Raw genomic sequence first — 21,117 nt, forward strand, 5'->3', positions numbered from 1 at the left:
CAGCGTTCCCCCAGCGCTACAGACCTCGCGAAGCTGAGGTGGTAACAACTCACCTCGCACAAAGATAAAAACCCCAACGCTTTATAGATACACTTTATACAAAAAAACAGTGTCACATCCTATAAAATGAGGAAAACGTGCAAGTGTCCTTTCCTCCTCCCAGGCATGGTACCGCAGGAGCATTACGTTACGGTAACAGCCAAAAATCCCAACCCTTGAGAAGGCCAGAGCAGCCAGATGAACTGCGAAGGACGAGACTCCCCCAGGCTGGCAAACGGGCCCCTCCCTCCAGACAGCGAAGTCTGATGGACGTCACCAGCACAGGCAACCAGAGCCCCAGTTCCCATCACGCCTCCCTTCTTAAACAACCCTGGTTTTGCCCTTTCCACTCACCCCAGGGCCGAGATTCGATGAGTTTAAGCTGTATGCAAGCAGCAGCCTCGTGATTCTCTCCGATCTCCCGGCACATGCTGAAGCACAGGGCTATCATGTTGTGCTTTTCGCTGTCCCCGGGGCGACAGCGCTTGATGTAATCCAGCAGAGCTGTCTTCAGTGTCCCGCTCTGGCCAGGTGAAGCAATATCAGATTAAGATTTGAAGACCTTTCGTTTTTATTCACGTTTTAGTACCCACAAGCAAATCTGTTCTGGTACAATTTTCCAAAAAGTGATCGTTACGCTCTCTGAGGTTCCTCCATAGTGTTTTAAAACGTAATGGCAACGGCTTAACTACGTTATGTCAGGTAAGAAAATCCAGCACCTATGCATTCATTTCTTTACAGGCAAATGGCAAAACTGACACTTGTTTATGACTTTATTTATGTTCCAAGAAAGCTATAAAGATTGATGATTTTTAAAAACCCATGAAACTTTAACTGGAAGTAAAACCAAAGCAGGACATGAAAACTCTTAAGTGACATTTCCAAGCTTGACATTTCAACGCTGCTCTTGTTGCAGCACTGAACTCATTAGAAAAAAACCTATTAAACTAAACCAAAATAAAACACAGAATTAATTGATTACTATGAAAATCGACTAACCCTTCCTAGGCCCCAGTAATTAAAATCCCCAGATCATTCCACCTCGTTGGGTAACTATCGGTTTCTGACATAGCCACAAAGTTCTCTGAAAGTTTTCTCCCCTTTATCCCCTTCCACCTACTGGGTCTAATTTCTTTCTCATGAGCACTTCAAAGTAGTGTTTCTCGTGCAGCAGTTCAAATATGTAGGTCATTTCATTGTATCTGCCAATTCCAGTGAGGAGACGAACCTGTGGAAATAACAGCGTAAGTGAGAAGCTCAAAGTGGCGCCGGAAAAGCCTCTCTGGAGCCGTCAGCGCGTGGGGGAGACGGCGGTGCGCGGGCAGAGCGCTGGGCCAGCAGGTGCAGTTCCACGGATCCTCCCTTACAGCCACCAAGGTTTTATTTTTAAAGCAACCTACTGCATCTTTTTTACTGTGAGGTGAAAGGAATTTGACCAAATAAAAATATGCAGTGAACCTTTTGACAATGGCACCATTATACTGGGCACGTCTCAGACCCCAGGAGTCCTTTCAAGGCAGGACTCAGAGCTGCAGGACAGCCCCCAGTACAAACCGTCGCATCCCACCAACACCTCAAGGGCCTTGATATTCCCGTTCTGATTTACCACCCTGCTGCCACCTCACCATTCCACTGTCTCCACCTCCTCCTTCCACTGTCTCCGCGCACTTCAGACCAAACGCTCCCTTTTAGCTTCTGGGGACAGGCAGGACGAGCCCAGCCGAGCAGAGGTGACAGACCGTATCCCGTTCCACCACCCGCCTTCCCCCGCGCACTGCTCACGAGCAAAGCTGCTTGCTAAGGTGTACACGGAAACCGTCCCATAGCACCTGCCAGACACCCGAGACACGTACCACCAGTCCGTACTCCTCGTGCGGCGCCAAGTGCTCGTCTGTGAGAAGTCGCGCTGCTTGGAGGACTCGAGTGATTCCCTCCATGTGGCAAGTCAAACTAAAGCAATTATGGGCCAAAATCAGCAATTCTGTAACTGAAGAGGAGCAGAACTGAGGTATTTCAGTTAATAAGCTGAGGAAGTTCATCATTACGCTTCTCTCTGCAGAGGATCCACAGCCTTCCCAGTTACAAACAGCAGAACTGGATTAGAAAGTCGAGCTATTACGGTTCTGTCCTGTGCAATTTTAAGAAGTAACAGTTTCTGTAACAGTACGCATTCAGTGTGGCGTCTCACTCTGTGGCAAAGTCTGGGCGTTTTGGATCATTTCCTGAAACGTTATTTTATTCCACACACAAAACTTCCAACCTCCTCCACCAAAAGCTGACCGACAAACATCCAATAATAAATACACCAGCTGCCCGCTGTCACCAACCGGCGCTGCACTGGCAAAAGGAAGGCCACAAGTTTTGCATCTGGGTTTGAAAAATCATTCCTAAATTGCACACACTAAATAAATGAGCTAAACCAGCACACCCTGGCACGTTCCGCTTCCTGTGCAAGGCCTGGTCTAAGAGTGCAAAGCAACCACGGCGCCGCGCGGTCCCAGACCTTACTCTCGGCACCACGCCGGTCACTTCAGGAGAGCAGCAGTGTTAGACGAACCGCTGCACAGCACATTGAAAAACGCAGACTTTGAAAACAACACAGTTAACGTCATAAACCTATACGATGTATTTTGAAACAAACCAATTATACCTCTACCTGTAGAAAGGTACTCAAGCGGAGACTCCATTCAGAGACATCCTCCAGCACAATTTGGTAATTCCCAACATTGTTTCCTCAGAGTCTTTTCCTTAACTCGTCAGCCATGCAGGAAAATACTAATACTCACACCCATATACTACTTAACCAGAAAAAATAAGGGGTAAGTTAAGATCTGACAACAGGACAGAGATATTAACTATTTTCAATTAGTTATTTTCTCACAAAGGTTTTCCAGATTTCCAGTATTACAGCTGGGTTCTAACGGAACAGTTTCAACATTAACTTCAGCCACGCTTTCGCTTCCACGGAACGCGTTCTAGAAGATGCTGACTCACTGACTGCATTGCCCAGCTGTTAGCACAAAAAATCTGTATTTTGCTTGGAAAGTAAACTGATGCAACCCTTCAGCAGCACGCTTAGGCACTGTGCGTATGCTCCGATCTATTAAGTTAGTACCGAATTTGAGATCCGTAACAGATGCTTCCATCAGCATTGCTTTTACTCTGTGATGTGATTTTAAACCACAGAACGCCACGTTTAGTAATGCATCGGTTACATCAAGTATTATTTGCCATTTACTTACTGCACGACAGTTCCCCGCGTGGTACAGAGGAAATCTTGTCCAGTAACTTCATGCCAACCAGCGTATGATCCTGGCACAGCTTAGCGAGCTGCAGGAATGCCTGACTCTCGGCTGCAGGATTCAAAACCTGTTTCTGTCCTGTATCCAAAGAGAGAGAGCGTTATAAGTGCTAACCGTTCAGGAGAGATTAGCTACGTTAATGGAAAAAAAACCCAAAGCAACCAATATAACTTCATCCAGACTGACCTGGGACTTGGAACTGCAGCTCCAAACACACTTTTGATCTTACTGCTTGAATTTAAGACTCAGATACTACTTCTTTGCCAGATCAATCCAATGAAATCCTACTGAACAACCGCATTGCTACTGCAACACCACCTGTAATTTCACAAATCCAGCAGGCTGCTGCTGCTGCTGAAAAAAAGAGCCTTTTCCTCTTCCTCACACAACACAATTCTAACCCGTCCCTTGCAGTGGCTCAGATTCATACTCTTCCGTGGACCAGTTCAACTCATGCACTCGACAGAAAACTCTTCTTTTCTGGATGTGGTTTCTGCTAAGTTAGTAAGTTGACTCTTCTGAAGGAACCAAATCCTCGGAGCCAACCAAGGGAAGGGGAACACGGGGAGCAGCAGGCGCGAGGGGTTGCAGAGTGGAAGACAGCAGGAGCAGAGGAGAGCACACCTGGACTCAGGAATCTCCATCTGATGGCTCATGGTTTCTCATGGAACTTTGTTGTTAATGTTGTGGCAAAGCAGAAGCTACTTAAATAGAAAAGTCCCCCAGATAAAATTCCTGCTGTTTTGAGGAACATCCCTCATCTCACAAAGTCAAAAAAAAAGGGAAAATTTTTTGGCCACGCTTTTTTCACAAAGAAAACAAGCATGAATCTTTCCAAGTCAGATGATGTGGGGCTGCAAAGGTCATGAGTAAAAAACCCAAACAACCCCATTTTTTAAAACCATTAAATTTACATCTATAAAAAATAAAATCTTAAATGCTGCAACACCACACTGGACTCAAAAATAACTAAAAATAAACGTTTGTATAAAACCTGTTTAAAGAAGGTGTACCAGGTTTACAAACATTACACAAGAGCTGCCCAAACGTTACTGACCATAACGAGCACTCAAGTATCTGGAGAGCAAGGACAGTTTTTCAGATACACAAATATCACACTTAGAAACCAAAAATGCTAAGATACAAGATCAAGCCTCCTCACTACCTTTCCCTTCCGAAGACGCCAACAGTTCCTGCATGATTTCTTCAGCCACCAGCTCTGCCACGGTTTCAGGCCGGAGCCCCTGCGTGGTGATGAAAGCCTGCGCCTTCCTGCCTCTGTCCGGCTGGCGGGAGGACAGGATTGCCCGAAGCACTTTCTCAGGGTCCTGGGCTGACATTTCACTGTAGGAGCAGTTCAGTTCCTAAGAAACACACACGTACACTTAGAAGATTCTACACAGCAAAAATTCCAGAACGTACACTGACCTGCGGTACTGCTTCCTAACGACGAGCTGATGTCAGAGGGGAGTGCTGGAGAAGCAGACAGAGCTCCGTTTCAAAAAACGCAAACATAGTCTGTCCTTGTATCAGTTAACGGTGCCTTATCCGTTTACCTTCAGTATGAACGTCCTCCCAATCAGGCTGGCATTTGAGTACTTTGTATTTGAAGTTGAATACTCACAGAGCTGTTGCCATGGACAGAGATACTTTCCTGAACCAAATATAAACCTTAACACTTAAAATAACTGGAAGAAAGACCTCCCAAAACAAAGAACTGTGTTTTACTGCGTAAGTTTTACTTAGGGGTTTCCTTTTCCTCTTCTCTATATACCACAAACTCTCTGTGACAAACATATCCTGGTTTTTACATATGCTACAGTTGGAAGAGGAGTTGGTGAGGCTCTGTAAATGCTCTGCTGCAACCTATTCCCAATTTATAACTTTACAAATTAATTGAAAAATATACCTCATAAACACAATGATCAAAAGTATGGACACGCGGCTTCAGGCAAGTAGTATATGGATGGTCTAAAAGGGAACAAGCCGGTCATACGACTACTTCTCAGTAGCTCAAACCTAAAGCACTCACTCCGAATATTCAAAGCATGAAAGATTCTGTAGGAAAATCTAAGAGCCTCTGTGATAAAGCCGGTACTAATATTTTCAGCACACAAGCTGTTGTTTTTATTCAGGAAAAAAAAGAATGCTACATTCCAAAAATAAGGACCAAATACCATGGGAAGGGTTCTGTACCCTGAAAGGAGCGTTCAGCCGCACCCTCTGGAGAAGAAGCAGAGGTGGGCTGTCAGGAAGGTCAGGGAGCAGAGAGGCAGCAGTCGCCTACGTCTCCTGTCACCGTCTGGGTCAAACCACTTGGAACTTATTGGCCACCCCCCTGAGCAGCCCCGGGGTAAAGAGCTGCCTCTGTGCGAGCCTGCAGAGCACTTCTGTGCGAAAACTTCTGAGGCAGCTGCTATCTCTTTGTCTGCTTCTGCGTCGGTGTTGATTATGAAGGCATCCCACAACAAAGGCCTAAAGCAAAGTGCTAGATGAACAACATATGCTCGAAAGATTATAAAAAAAGCACATCAAAGAGACACAGGCTGAAATCTGGCCTAGTGGAGTCAGAGGTAGGGGCCCGGGGAGTCTGGGAGTTGAGTTCATCTCAACACTTCATGCCTAGGAAGCATCTGGCCGTTTTTCCACACAAAGGCTCGGTAATTTCACCCTCCGAAGCTTGTTTCAGGCACCTGATGAGGACTTTCACCACTCGTATCCTTCTGTCCATAAACTTCTACAGCACCACTTGATACAAACCACTTGTTTCTTTAATGTTACCAGGCACATACCTTCGAAAGTTCGTATAAGCAGAGAACCTGTCTGCAGTAGTTCCTCCCATGGACACACTCGTCTATGAGAACCTTCAGACTGGTAACAACCTGATCATCTGGAGATGGAGCCCCAATGTGTGTCCAGTCTTCTAAGCTTGATGCTGGAAACAAAAATACTATAAATCTCTTTCTCATAAAGACAAATAACACCAATAGATCTTATACTTGGAGCAAGACTCCAGAAATCTGTAGCAAATACATAATACTTTCTCAGTCTTTGAAAACGGAACTCTTGGTACCTGTGAGTTTTTTGTTTGGTTTTTTTTTTTTAAGTTTTAGGATACAAATTATATGACATAATACAAATGAGCCAAAATATCCACGATAACACCTCAGATGTAAAATTCCTAAGCATAAGAGAGCATAAAGGTTTCTTTCAGTCTTTCTGGTGGCTTAGGCTTCATTTCCTCTTTTCTATTCCTATTAAGCTTTATAAATATTAGTATTAGAAAGTAATGTTCCAGCTGACAGCTTTCTCATTCAGGGTCCATAAATATGCACAGAGTACTTTATATATAAACATTACCAGCCTTAGCCTTGCTATCAATAAGAAACACTAACCCCTTTATAATGCACGAAGAATTCAGAGAAATATATTAATTAAAGCATTTCCATGTTTCAGCTCTATAAACTCACTCAAGATTTACTACAGTGTCTACTTCAAGAGCAGGAACACAGATGAAATTCAGTGCTACTTTACTGGAACAGAACCGTGAACTATAAAAAACGAACAGTTAAGAGACTATAGAAACTGTACACAGAAACACCCCGCCTGAAGCACATAAGCAACGTATATTACAAGGCCTCAAATTCCTTTCACTAGAGGATTTATGAACGCAGGAGATAACCCACTGTCATGAAGCCCTTATTTCCTCCAGAAATACTGGGGGCAATTAAGACTGTAAAGAGGAAGAACCCAGCAGAAGCCCAGCACTGGTACTAACTGGTTGGCGTTACTTACCGCTCGGGACTCTGCCTTGCTGAGATGCACTGCTTTCAGATGGCTTCTCTCTTCCTACAAGAAGAGTCTGAATATCTGTGTGTAATTTCTCTAGATCAGTCTCCCCCGAAGCCAGAGCTCTGCAATGTAATACCAGTGAAACGTCTCTGTTGTAGAACTGGAAATACTGACAAACACGGCTGGCTTCGTGCACGCTTCCTTCATCGAGAAGGCATCCGATCAGAAACTTGAGTGATCCCTCCTCCTCGTTAGTCAAGGTCTGTTGAGGCTCTCTGAATGCAAGACCCTCTAGTTTTAAGTACTTTGGTGTGTTCAGAGCAGGCAGCTTCGAAAAAGAAAACTCCTTAGCTAAGTTATCAAAGGTAAAATCCCTGTTCCCTACAACATGGGAGGAAAATCTCGATTTGCCTGACCCCTCGTCTGTGGATAGCGCTTGTTGTGCGATGCGACAAATCCAGATCTGCTTCTCTATTTCTTCTAATCTGTGCAGTGACGAGGAGTCATTCTTGGCCAGCCAATGGCCAGCTAGGGTAAGCAACAGGTGTCTCTCCATAATGCTAGTTATCTTCTCCTGAGCTGAAGACTCAAATACTGCGTTTGCCTGATTGAAAAAAAAATCAGATGCAGCTTTGCTGGAGATTGAATTTTTCATGAAGTTGTCATTACATTTTTTCCAGAATTCAACTCTTGTCTGGTTTTGATGCCACTGTCCGATGTCTCTTAAATGATGTAGATCTCTTAGAACCTGCAAAATTCACAGAGGTCTTAAACAACTTTCTTTCCAAAAAAAGAAAAATCACGCTGAACGGCCAGAATACTGAAAAACTGAATTAGATTAAATGTCCCATCAATTTTTCTCACCGAATAAAACTGATTGTACAGCAAGTAAAAATAGTAAGAGAATAATGAAAGCTACACTGTCCTTTTCAGCATAGCACTTATAGTCAACCTGTTTGGTGTACTTGCATTAAAATAAAAAGTGATTTGAAGAAAAAATTGTGTTTCAGGAAGACTAAGAAGTAACACTCTCAATACTGACAGTAAGAGGAGTATTAAGAGGTGGGTATCATTATTTAACTGTACCTCTTGGATTACAACGTTGTCCACGGGCAATTCAGCCAGCGCTGCTACCTCCCGAGCCAGCGAGAACATCCCTTTCTCTTGTAGCTGCTCCAGAACTGACCTGCACTCACTCTGCAACGTCTCCATACTGTAACTGGTTAGGACGGAGCGATTAATCGATATGGAGGAATCCTTCAGGCTCTCACTGAGCGCACAGAGCTTCTTCACGTAAGGACCTGTTTTACAAAAATATAAACAATTAAAGGCAGCTGGTTTTTAAACCTGAGGAAATTCTGCTGCTTCTTTCAGCATGCAACCCTGCCAGAGGAGCACAGATTTTACACTCTAAAACTTTCATGGGACTGAAAATAAGCTCTAAATCCGTAACTAAAATACTTCCGTAGATAATCTGTGCACTCCTCAACAACACTTGCACGTAATCATTCCCCCAGACAACTTACACACACAATTACATTTTCACGACTGCAATTCACCGTAAGGACCAACTCTGCTTATATAAATTCTTATACAAAAATAAAACAGGATGACTACACTTAAACATTTTCAGTCACTCCAACAACATCATATGTGGTCTTTAGATTAAAGCAGTAAATCATCTGAGAGAAGAAGCTGTATTTACCATCGAGCAGAAGATTATCTGCTGCAGCAAACAGCTGTAAGAGCTTTCCTAATTCATACTCCGTTCTACATTGCTGCATCATCAACTCAAGGAGAAACAACGCTTGTGATTCCAACCACTGCACAGGTAATTCTGAAGCTGCTGGTTCATCTTCAGTTTTAAGCTGTGTAGAGAAAGATTTTTAAATGTTGGGTTCTGGGGTTTTTTTTGCAAATATATTCTGCATTTTGGTGGGAATCACACTGGAAATGGAAGGTGTACCAGGTGTACCTCCTTCTTTCAGAAACAATTAACTGCCCTTCCCAAGGGGCACTGAGCCATCTCTGATGGACGTTTGACTTCAGCCTCAAAGTAGTAGATTTTATAACAGGGTGACCTTTCTCTTGCTAATCATGGAAGATATAAGAGATGCAAGAATGATCAGAAATGGATAGATAAAATAAATTGCTAGATTGATAGCTCTTGTTATAGCGCCGTATACTTTATAAGCATATCCACTATGTGAGTGGCACGTAGGAAAGGAAACTGATCTAGCCTGGGCTTCAGTTGCAGGAAGGAAAACCGCTAATGACATGGAATGTTAGCCACCAAGATATTCAGGGAACTAGAAAACTGGGATGGAAAGGAAAGAACTGAAATAATTTGTGAAAATATCTGTATGTGACAAAGAAAGAACAATGCGTGAAAACACTTTGGTCCTCTTAAAATCACCCGCTGAATTAGTTTTTTACTGTGAGGGTGTAATGCAGTTCACCGAGTCATTTTCAAAGAAAAGTCTGCACAATTTCTAACAACTACCAAAACTAAAGTGATATCACAAACTGCTTCAGAAACTTTGAAACATATTCAGAAAGTTTGTCTTTCTTAAATAGATATTCCGTGTAAGTTTATCATCTCAGTATTGACTTTCCCTGGTCAATACAGAATAGAAAACATCCCACACTTACTCACCACAAATAATTCAATTTACCAACAGTGGTCCTACCCGAGTCAACGCCAACCTTCAAACAGTAAACTGCTCACACAAGGAGGGTGACATCGCATTTCAATCTGCCCATATCAACTTAAAACAATGCATTGTGAGTTTTGAATTGTCAAAAACATTTTCCCATCAACTGGCAGCATTAAAAAGAATCTGCTGAAACCTAGTGCTTCAGAAACCAGCTCCTAGCTCATTCTAAGCATACCCTTTTCATTATTTTCATATATGACATTAGATGCCCATCACATTCTAATGAGGCAAGGCCTAGGCAAGGACATTTAGAGAAAATTAAATTTGCTTACTTTTGTGAGACTTTCCTGAAACTTGTCCAGTTTGATTTTAGCTTCAGTGTATTTTTTACAGTTCATACATAGTTCGTACATCTCCAGCATATACAGTAAAGGGGAATCCTTTAAGACACAAAAATAGGTTATAATTCTTTCCTAAAAGTACCTCAATAAATGTAGAATTTGTCTTCCTCAGTACTAGAGCAATAAAGTTCTCACTTCTTAAAACTGCACGCAAGGCTGAGATACGATCTGCAAATTTGCAATAGTTGGAAGAACTTCATTCAAAGATTTTCTCACCTGATTGGGATTTTCAGTGGATTACACCCAAGCTATCTGGGCCACAAATCGCACGACAGAAGGGGAATCTATAGGCCATCTCCTCTCCAAGACGATTTGAGAAACACTCAAGTATACCACTGAAGAGACATTATCTTACCTTTAAAAAGAGCTGGAAGCCATTTAGAAGCGTTTTACTTTTTTGCTCTCTTAAAAAGACTTTCCAGATAACTGATAGGTCATGAAGATCCCATTCGTGATTTTCTGCTGAGCTTTGAATGTGGTTTGTTGCTTCAGCTCTGGTGGCATCATCCACAGTAGTAATTATCCAAACGCAGAGACAATGAATAACGTTTGCATCCTGTCAAATGACAAAAAGGATGGCTTTTTCATAACTGGAGATAAACATCACCTCATGATACATCACTCGGTCAAACGCGTCGTACTATTCACAATCACTCAAACACTGTGAAAAAAACTTGACGAATGCAAGTTACATATCTAGCATTTAACATAATTGCGCACAACCATCATTTTTTTATTACTTCTTCCTCTAAAAGATAACTAACTTCATCAGTACTCACTTGGAAACACGCTGCTAAAACGCTCAGAATGGGAGCGTGCTCTCTCAGTCCTTCAGTCAAAAGGTAACGTGAAGGGTCGGGGCTCCCCTGGCACTGCAAAAGGATTTGAAAGAGACTGTCGGCGTATCTGCTCTTGGAGGCCCCGGCAGCACTGCTTCCAGCACTCCCTGTCTCAGGACACAATAACGGCAACTTCTCCAACGCCAATAGCAAGTGATCTTGTAAAACGGGAGTGAAATCTTGAAGGACAGAAATGACCTAAGAAAACAGAACCAAAAGCAACTGTACAGAGAGAGATCCAAAGAGAACAAGGGGGAAGGAGGACTGAAGCATTACATACACAGAAAAGACAAATAAAACATTCTTCAAATTTGATTTTTTAGAACAGTTCTTGAGACTTAGAGAGGAAAAAGTGTTCTGTAGGTGTGACTTATTCTAAGAAAATACTGAAGCTCACCTTCTTCCCGAAAGCTAAAGTGCCTCTGAGAGACACTCATTTTTGGCGTATCTCTCATACTGCTAACAGCACATCATGAAAAGCGCCTGGTTAGTTGCTATTGTGTAATTACATCCATTTCTTTTCAAGACAACAACAAAGAGATCCAAGTTAAAATCCTAGGCCTGCTAAGTATCATCTTACCTGGAATTTTCTTGGCAAATACTTTTGTGTCCAATTCACTTCAAAGAGACACTCAAATCACTCCTCTCTGAAAATCGTGTTCTCCACTACTGATTAATAACATCACATAAGATCTTTCAAACAGGAAATTTTCTTCCTAATCTTCTCCTTTAATAGCTAGCTTTCATGCTTTTAGAAGCATATTATTATATTTGCTGAACAGTCAGCTCCCTCTGGAGTCAATTTCCTTTGTCTTGTGTTAGCTTTTCACATCCCAAGAGGGAGAGAAAAGTTGAGAAGTTGGGCAACCCGGCTGTAAGAGAAGGGCTATCATCATCACAGGATGTCGCGCATCCTGGGACAACTTCTAACTTCTTTGAAACTGATGGGGCTTCAATTTTACATTGTCTCCACAATGTGATATTCTCTTTATTTGCTTGTTGGAAGAATCTACTTTTTATTCCTTCATTTTTTTTTTTAACATCACAGACAAAGAACATTCTTGATAAACTCTATCTTCATTTAAAATCATACAAGGATATCTCACCTCATGCGGCTGGTAGCTGTACAGCTGGGTTTGGATGATGAACTGCAGCCAGTCGTTGGATTTGGCGCATTCCTTTAGGTAAGACGTACTCAGACCGATGTTATGCAGTTTACAGAACTGCATTACCAAAGACCACTGCCTTCTAGAGTCACTAGACGTCCTGCACGGAATTTAAACAGCTTCAGCTGTCATAAACTGATAATTATACCGCATGTTAACAATGTATAAACTCATCGTGTAGCTGAGAGCGCATGGCAAAGCCGGCACTTCCATTGACTTCACTGCAGATGAGGTCACGTTCCATGGTGGGAGCTGCCACACTACACCCCGTGGACATTCCCACCCATTGTCCTGGTCTTGACAATGCAGGCTTTGAGAGGAGGTCAACAACCTTCACTCCTGAGCGTGCTGCAAGAGCTCTGAGAACAGCGAGTCTAACGTGCTGACTGCACTTCCTTATCCTTGCCAACAGACATCCGTTATCTCTACCATCTGAAATACCAAGACTATCTTCTAAATTCAAATATTGTTGTTCAGTTTACCACAATAAGACACACACATCTCTTTTATAAATTCAGTGCTCGATCTCAATTTGCCAGCGTAATCCTTTAAACCCCATTTTACTCACTTCTTTATTCCTTGATACTCAACTGCATCCCAAAAGGCTTCTTCTAAGGAGATAAGAACTGCTGCTGCTGCTGCTTTTTCACCATCAGCCAATTTCGTTAACTTTTCAACTGTTCAAAAGAACGTAATACTATTTCTGAGATGCTATTTGGGATTAGAGTAATGGTAATATTTTCAAAAGTACCAGAATCAATAAGCGGAACAAATCTTATTAATGCAAATGTTTCAATAACTATGCCAAGTCTGGCACCAACGTGGTTACACGATTTTTGAAAAAAGAATTTCAACTTTTAAATCACATAACTTTTTTTTTTTTTTTAAATAAGTGCTACCTATAGTTTTAAATAACATATATGTTTTTAGAACGATCAGGAAAATATAAATGCATGCCAGCAGTTTCCCAGTTGGGACAGACAGACACCTGTGGACCTATAGTTTGAAATTCAACTTTATTATTCCTAGGATAAGTTTAATTTCCTTACAGCTTTAAACATCTGGTTTCACTGCAGCTGTAAGACAGTTTTCAAGTATGAAAGACAAAAGAGATTTATTTGGTAATGTCCCTTTGTTTAATCCTCTAGTTATATTAATACAACATTAGGCTGAACTTTACTAAATATTACACAGAGCCTTAAGCAGCTGTTCGACAGTGTCTGTCTGACAGTCCCGCAATCCTGGCTGCATGTCATATCACAGGCTTCCTGCCGTATTTGGTATGCCAGGTTCAAAGTGCACCTTCAAATTAGTAAGAAGCAGGAAAAAAAGAAGAGCAAAATTCTTAGCTCTTCAAAGGACAGGATGCTCTTACTGCACTCCTGAGAAGTCGGGCGCCATCTTTCAATCCATCTCTGCTTCTCTTCCCGATAAACACATAGTACCCTATTTTAAAACAAACAAAGCACGCCCTTACCCAAAGATTCTTTGATTTGATTGTGCTGAGATTCTTCATTTCTAGTTCTGTAACTGAAAATTATGTTTGCAACTTTAATATCGACTCTGAGTTTGAGGCTGTCGAGACCAAGCAATTCCAGAAAACACACACAGGCTGCTCCTACTGAAGGCGCGCTGAAGGAGGAAAGAGCTAAAACATAGGCTTCCTTCCCTGCTTGCTGAATCCTGAAACAAAAAGGACACCAGTTAGCACATATGATTTTTAACTAATTTTCAAACATAAATATTCGCCACGTAAACAAGTACCTACAAGGTTTACTACACTCACAGACTTCAACATGGAGGATGTTTACAAAACAGAAGTTTCGTATTTATAAAAAACCCTAGGTATGAGAATAAAGCCTTACACATCATAAGCACAGAGTCTGCAATTTAATAAACTTTAACAAAAACTAAAGCCAATGCACTTGGTATTACAATTAATAAAAACCAGCTGTCAGCACTTTCAGTGCGAGAAGTCCCATGGCAGAGCTCACAATCGCAGCTCTGCAGCGTCAAGAACCTGAAATGGATTTACAGCTTGCGCTAAGCAAAAAAGCTCCCCTGAAGGGTTCTACAGGGGCTGGGGCACTGCTTAGCTGAAATTTTTCCAGAGCAGTAACTAAAAGAATTGTGCATGTCTGATTGTCTTTTAAACTATTAAGTATCTCAGTCTAGATTAAGGTATGTTTTCCTTTTTGCCCAAATCTTAGCTGTTTACACAAGAGAAACTTATTTGTATCGAAATGAGGAAAAGAAACATACAGTGACTAATAAACAAACAGGACATTCAGGAAACAAACAGTGATTCGTTCTGATGTAACTCCTACTAGTTTAGAATATACTTAATAGTAAGTTTAATATATTCAAGGAAGATGTGTAATTTGACTGTATCCCTTTGAACACATGATTCTGAAGCTTCAGCCAGAAAATTTAATTCCTTCCATCTCCAGTATGTTATTTGTCTTATTAATTTAACTAAAGAAGTCTCATTCTTAGGAAATGTCAAAGAAAAGGGGCATCTTTTGTCTAAAAAGTGATCTGGAGGCTCAGGTCCCTGGAAGAAAAGCCTACCTATGTTTGATATGACTGGAGTATTTTCCATTCCTTGCTTTTATACTGTAGATTTTATTTAGGTAATTCAAAATAAAACTCACCTTCTTTTAGGTGACATTTGATTTCTATCCTACTCCATGCTAGACTATTGAACAGACTCCTAGGACAGCTAAAACGTCAAGCGATGCAACAACGCACACCACTTGTTTGCTGTTGGGGAGGATTAATGTTACTCCATGTGCTAGATTATAAAGATTGTAACTTCAAAAGAACTATTTGACCGTCATTTTTGAGAAGACTTACAACTGTCTGGGGGATTTGCTCTTTACTAACTGCTGGACCAAAAATGTACCAAAAGCAAATGACGGACGTCCATGGTGCAAATAGTACAAAAAATCCAGTCGTTCCATTATAGCGTATTTGTTCACCAGTTCAGGGGATGAAAAATGAGGAAAATCAGTTGATGCATCTAGAAGGAATATCATCGTTATTATGAGCTGATAAACAGTTGAATTAAACATAGAAAATGGCTTTTGGCCTCCAAACATGAGATGACAACCAAATACCTCTCCTCTTGTTCTAATTCAAATCTCAGCATACCCAAACCCCGCTGCAATCGCAATTCTCATTTTAAAACTCTACAACTCTAGATCACTTCTTAGGCTCTCAACTTCTTTTTAAAAGAAAATACTGCTTTTCTATCTCATAATACATTCAGAAAAAATTCTGTCTGTGAAGAACCTAGTGGAAAAAGGTAACCTATCTACGATTTTAATTTCCAAACAAAATTTTAGTAAATTACACTGGATTTTTTTGTAAAAGAAATGCCCTTTGGAATAAGTTTATCTGCCAAATCATTCCACTGGAAGGTATTTTATCCTAGGTGCTCAGGCTAACAAAGCATATAAAACTTGAAAGTAACATACCTGATACAGCAAGAGTATTTGTTGACTGCCAGCCAAATAATTTAGTGGGATCAAAGGGCACTAATGACTGAAAGATTAGAAACAAAATATATTGAGAAGTCTTAAGCTTTTGACATCAGACCAAACTGGAGAATGTTTTAGGGAGCTGCAGTGGCAGAGAACCAGGCCTGGCCTGTGCTGCTATCGAGCAGTGACGTATCTTGTGCAGCTCTCGCAAAGATGCAAACGGATCCACTCCGTAGGACCAGAACACAAACAAGTGCAAGGAAAGAAAGGCTTAGACTTTGGTCTAAGGAAATAGGGAAAGAACATAATTAAGTATTTTGCTAAACTGTGATCCTAGTAAAGTGAACACTTCCCTAATAATGAATAATTCATAGCCATTTCTTCCAACTTTCAGTTTATTTCACACCACAGATCTGAAGTAAAAGGCATTTGCCCAGAAATGGGTCATGACATTCCATGAGACGCTATCCTTTAATTCTCAATTTCAATTTCCCTTAGACAATTCTAAACAACCTGCCCACTGAACGCTACACGAATGTCACTTCTCTGACATCCCAGGACTGCTGAAGTTAAACACTGCAGATGCCTTTACGGGTCTGGGGGAGCTGGGGGGAAGCCAGACTCACAGACACCATTTCAAAAAACTGTTCAGAATGAAGCTATAAACTGTAGCTCCAAATTAAAGATTCCAAGGAAACAACATATGGTCCCCACCCTCCAGGCTTTAGCTGCTAACAAGCTTCTCTCAGTTTACTTTTGTTCTGCCAAAAAGCACCACCGAGAAGCATTCTGTGTACCTGAACAAGATGGTAGAGAGAGATGTCAGGTGGCAAGATTCCATGAGAGGTACACGGGGGAAAGAGAGCGGCTCTGAGTTTGGGGTAAGGAGTCAATGCCATTTTTAAGAGCTGTGGATCGACTTTCTTTAGAGGTTTTTCAGTATCTTCATTCCGAAAAACCTACATTGCAAGGAAGCAAAAATATTTCATTAGGAAGAAGAAACCGCATTAAGGTAATAACAGAACAATCTTTGAATCCATTAAACAAACATATGCTGACATATGGCGACAACACAGGAAGTATCATTTTTTTCCTGGAAAATCCTTTTAAGTTATAATAGACAGTACCTGGTATTTTAGATTACTGTGCTATGTCTCAAAAAGTTATCTGTATTAATCAATTCTGTTCCGACATGTGGTTCACCGAGCATTTTCTTTTAAAAGTATAAACGTTTACAATGTGCTTTTTGATCTCTAGAGCACAATGCAACCGATTAACAATGTAACCACTAAGCTGAAGTTTTTGATCTGTGCCTAGATTTTCAGCCTTTAAAAATAAAAATATGGAAGCCGAATAACCCCAATTCAGCTCCAAGCAGAAGAGCAGTCAGTTACCCGTTGCTTCATTTATTTATAAACTACAAATGACCACAAAAGGGGACAGTCGTCTAACAAATACAGCAACACCATTTCAAAGGTTTATTGAAAATATTTTTGCAAACTAAAACTATTCGAGGAACACAAGTGCCTATAAACTCTCTCAGCTGTAACTTGTTACGAAGGAATTAAATACTCCAACTCACAGCCACTGTGCCTTGCTATTTGTAAACCATGTAACCTCAAACCACTCCACTCGCTTCATCTGGGCAACTAACATTGAAACACGCAACGCCAAAGACAGATTTTTATATGAAAATAAATTATATGATGGCGTTAATGTATTTATTTTAATTAGTGTACTCCTTTGAGTTTTCAACACCATGCGAGAACTTCTGCAAAAGCTTATCGACCCTTTGCTGCCCACCGTACCTGATCAATACCTCCAGGGGCGTACATCGTAGTAGCAAGTGCTAACAGCGTACGTCCTTCCAGGAGCATGCTGCTCACGCTGGCTTGGTTACTGGGAATCAAGATCTGAGCATTTGCTAGGCTAGCTTGAAAAATCGCCTTTGGATCTGAAAAGAAAAAAGTAAGACTTAATTTCATGCAAACACTATTAAATTGTTACATCGTGTATTAAAACAGTCCCATGACTATGAAAAAAGCTGGAGTTTCTAGTTTTTGTTGTTAATAGTGATTTTTCTCAATTTACTTATAAATACAGATAAGCTGTTCTAAATTTTACTGAGCTTTCCCAATTTCAAATCAGTTTTACCTACACAGATGGATTTGGATTGAGTCCCACAGTTTAGCATTGTATTGATTCAATTCTTTATCCTATACTGATCACGTTTTCTGAAAATCCTCCACTTGGGCTTACTTTTATCATTTGTTAACATGTAACTCTACAGAAGATGAAATGTTTTTTCAAAAAAGTGAAATGAGTTCAGGGCACAAATTCTACTCATTTTGAATGACAATAACAAAAAAAAAAGCAAAATACATGATCTAAGGGGCAGAAAAGTCAAATGCACCACGAGAACTAGACGAAGCTTTAACAGTATACGCATTTTCTTACGAATTCTCCTTCTGCTCAACCTGTGGGGAATATAATCAAATTGGAGGCAATGTTGATCATACACAAAATAATTCTCACGTATCTACAGCCTCCAAATCTTTATGTACAGTTTAAGTAGGAGTTATAATTTGCATTTTAGAGATGAGGAACTGATACACACGTAAACGATTTGCCATGGTCAAAGACGAGTTTGCAGCAGAGCAGACAATTAAACCCCACTGTGCCAAACACTCAGCCGGCAGCGCAAACATCAGGCCCCCGCTGGAGTGCGGCCGGACTCCTACCTCGTGGATTACTGGCAACCCCTCGACACTGCACAAGGAATTCAAACCAGGGATGCGCTTCATGCAGTTCCTTGTTATCCAAAATAGGGCAATTCGCAGGAGTTAAACTGGAAATAAGAGGAGTAGCAGCACAGTGGAAGTACAGTATTTATAACCATCCTCTGCCCCAGCATAGCACTGCACTATTAAGAGCATCTGACTTGGTGTTACAGTGACTTATTTCATCCATCCTTATGAAAGTGTCCAATCACATCCCCCTCCTCTCCAAGACGTACAGTGTCAGCTGATGCGGCATCTCTGACAGTTCCCTTCTTTGAGATCCTCTTTCCGTGCTTGCTTCCGTAAATCAAAGTAACGGTTTCCAGACCTGACAACCCCAAACACTTTCCAAAGAAGGGATTTGATTCACAAATACCACTCTGTATAGTCTAAATATTTTATGCAAACTAAAATTGATTATGCAAACAAAACAAAACGTCTTGTTGGCTTTTCTCTGGTCCACTTTTACCTTCTTAATAATTACACTACGAAACTGGAGTTACAGCTAAAAAATTTCAATTGCAAAGTATTCATTAAGTGGGAAGTATTCATACAGTTCCAATACCTAATATTTCTTTCTCCTTCAAATCCCAACTAATCCTAATTTAGACGGAAACTAGCAATTTCTTTACTTGTGAATGCATCAAGAATGAACTCGTGTTCAAGTGAGAGTTTCTGAACAATGAGTTGGTTTGACTCATTTAAGATTGTATTGGTTATAGCATTATGCTATTACGACGATAATAATCTCCTTTAATGACACACAAATTAACCTCGACAAGACAACCTGAATAAAGCTTCAAAATACAGCATGAAACCTAACACACCGCCCAAGGGTTTTTCATTAAATGACACTGTTGTAACCCAAGTAGTCTCTCTCACCAAACAGCAAGGGCCGAGGAAAACTCTATTAAAATTGTTTCATTATTTAAATCTGCATGAGATTTGAGGGATGAAAAGCGCTCATACCTGTAATAGTCTAAGTAAGTGTATAACAGATACTGTAAATTGTGTTCCAAACAGTGAAGGACGAAACGAGCGTGGAAGTCCAGACCACTTGTAGCGTTGTATTTTGGAACAGGGTGAGGATTTTGCAGTACTCCCCCAAGGTAAGACAGTCTTTGGAGCAGAAGTTCAAAATCTTCCAACTCAGAACAGACAAAAATTCCATTTCTATCAGAAAAGAGAAAAAGCATATGCACCAATTCAGTTCAAAATTATAAAGCAGACCTTTCCTTCTAGGGGATTACTTCACTACCGAGGCAAAACACAACATGCCAAAATATCTTTGATAGTGCCCAAACAATATCGTAGTTACTACAATTCACTGCAGAGAAGTGAAATGCTCTGTTTTTAGAGTTTTCTCCCTTGCCTTAAAATGGGCATCAGGAATAGAATCACTGTGAAAGGTTGAAGAGCTGATAGAGGATTTCTGTTGCTCTCATGTTTCTTACTGTTTTCAGGTAACGCAAAGTGCAAGTACAAGACTAAAATTAAATTTATTAATGGATTTGTGCTGTTTCGAAAAAGGACACTAAATACGATATAAAAATTCATATGTATCAAATATTTTATTAACTTGTACCTCTACAGCTATCTGATTTTGGCTTCCCGTAAGATAGAAAAGTTAGCATAATGCATTAAGGGCACATACCTAGCCAGCTTGGTCAAGATATCACTTCTCATGTAGCTACTGCATAACATGTGCCGGTCAATAATGTCTGGGGTAAGAGGGGGCCAGTGAGCTTCTCCGCACAAGGGCTGGTTGGGCTCCGACTCTTCAATCCATGAACAAATATTAGGCCAATCATGCTGGGCTGTCAAGTGCATCCAAAGCACCTCAGGATTACACGTCTTGAGTTCTGTGTTTCAGAAAGGCAAAGAGATGAAACCGCCACAAACAAACACTACATAAGAAATACTGACATTTCTTTATACATGTACGTATTTTTAAGGAACAGTTGCAAATACGATGCTGAGATGAAGTATACTGCGACAAGCTTGTCACAGCTTTATGCTGGAAAAGCTAAATGTAACACTACGGTGTAATAAGCTTTACAGAACGTAGCAGAGCATGACATCTACAAGTGGCCGTGCATTAGACAAGTCCCTTTCAGCAAGTTCCAAATTTTTCTCTACAGGAGGAACACAGATCCCTGCCAGAACGCAACAGGATGAAAACACACGGTTTACCCATTTTCACTGACAAAAAATAAGTGACCTACTGTGGTAGCACACAACTTTAGTGATACCAATGCCACTCCTACACGCTTGCAATACACTATGTCAAAGACGGATTTTTAATTCCCAATTTCTTTTAAGTCCTTAGTACCAGAATACTTGCCTTGGTGTGGTTTTCTGGGGAGAAGAATCATTTCCTGAATAAGCTCATCCCACCACTGAGCCCAGTTAAACATCACTCTGACTCTCCTGTTGTGAACCCGATGTCTGTCACAATTCAACAACGAGTCCAGAACAGCTGTACGTCTGGAAAAATCTTGTTCCTTTCTCCAGTTCTTGAAACTGCAATGAAATATGGCATTAGGACGTTTTCTAGTCCTGTTTTAGAAAACAGTCTACAACCTAACAAATGGGAGATGATGCAAGGGTCAACAAATTTTGCGAGGCCATTTTGAAGAGAGTTCTGGAAGTGGTG

At 41.0% G+C, this 21,117-nt stretch overlaps 1 protein-coding gene across 5 annotated transcripts in view; it reads right to left on the bottom strand.

The window, feature by feature from the left end:
• SPG11 (SPG11 vesicle trafficking associated, spatacsin) overlaps positions 1–21,117 on the bottom strand; it is a 33,659-nt gene that overhangs the window by 2,501 nt on the left and 10,041 nt on the right. For 3 of the 5 annotated variants that reach the window (XM_054215541.1, XM_054215542.1, XM_054215545.1), the window contains 23 exons: positions 20,806–20,984; positions 20,116–20,323; positions 19,431–19,634; positions 18,423–18,529; positions 17,490–17,635; positions 16,479–16,640; positions 15,676–15,742; positions 15,053–15,218; positions 13,674–13,879; positions 12,765–12,873; positions 12,137–12,296; positions 10,971–11,228; positions 10,547–10,747; positions 10,123–10,230; positions 8,839–9,001; positions 8,220–8,434; positions 7,137–7,881; positions 6,134–6,276; positions 4,507–4,705; positions 3,282–3,419; positions 1,893–2,026; positions 1,160–1,267; positions 394–562 (listed from right to left, as the gene is read on the bottom strand). In XM_054215541.1, coding sequence (XP_054071516.1) covers positions 394–562; positions 1,160–1,267; positions 1,893–2,026; positions 3,282–3,419; positions 4,507–4,705; positions 6,134–6,276; positions 7,137–7,881; positions 8,220–8,434; positions 8,839–9,001; positions 10,123–10,230; positions 10,547–10,747; positions 10,971–11,228; positions 12,137–12,296; positions 12,765–12,873; positions 13,674–13,879; positions 15,053–15,218; positions 15,676–15,742; positions 16,479–16,640; positions 17,490–17,635; positions 18,423–18,529; positions 19,431–19,634; positions 20,116–20,323; positions 20,806–20,984 — 4,295 coding nt within the window. Of the gene's footprint in view, positions 1–393; positions 563–1,159; positions 1,268–1,892; positions 2,168–3,281; positions 3,420–4,506; positions 4,706–6,133; positions 6,277–7,136; positions 7,882–8,219; positions 8,435–8,838; positions 9,002–10,122; positions 10,231–10,546; positions 10,748–10,970; positions 11,229–12,136; positions 12,297–12,764; positions 12,874–13,673; positions 13,880–15,052; positions 15,219–15,675; positions 15,743–16,478; positions 16,641–17,489; positions 17,636–18,422; positions 18,530–19,430; positions 19,635–20,115; positions 20,324–20,805; positions 20,985–21,117 lie in introns of those variants that run through there. The other 2 variants (XM_054215543.1, XM_054215544.1) reach the window with 2 other exon arrangements.

Source organism: Rissa tridactyla, chromosome 9 (genome assembly GCF_028500815.1).
Source record: "Rissa tridactyla isolate bRisTri1 chromosome 9, bRisTri1.patW.cur.20221130, whole genome shotgun sequence".
Taxonomy (NCBI): domain Eukaryota; kingdom Metazoa; phylum Chordata; class Aves; order Charadriiformes; family Laridae; genus Rissa; species Rissa tridactyla.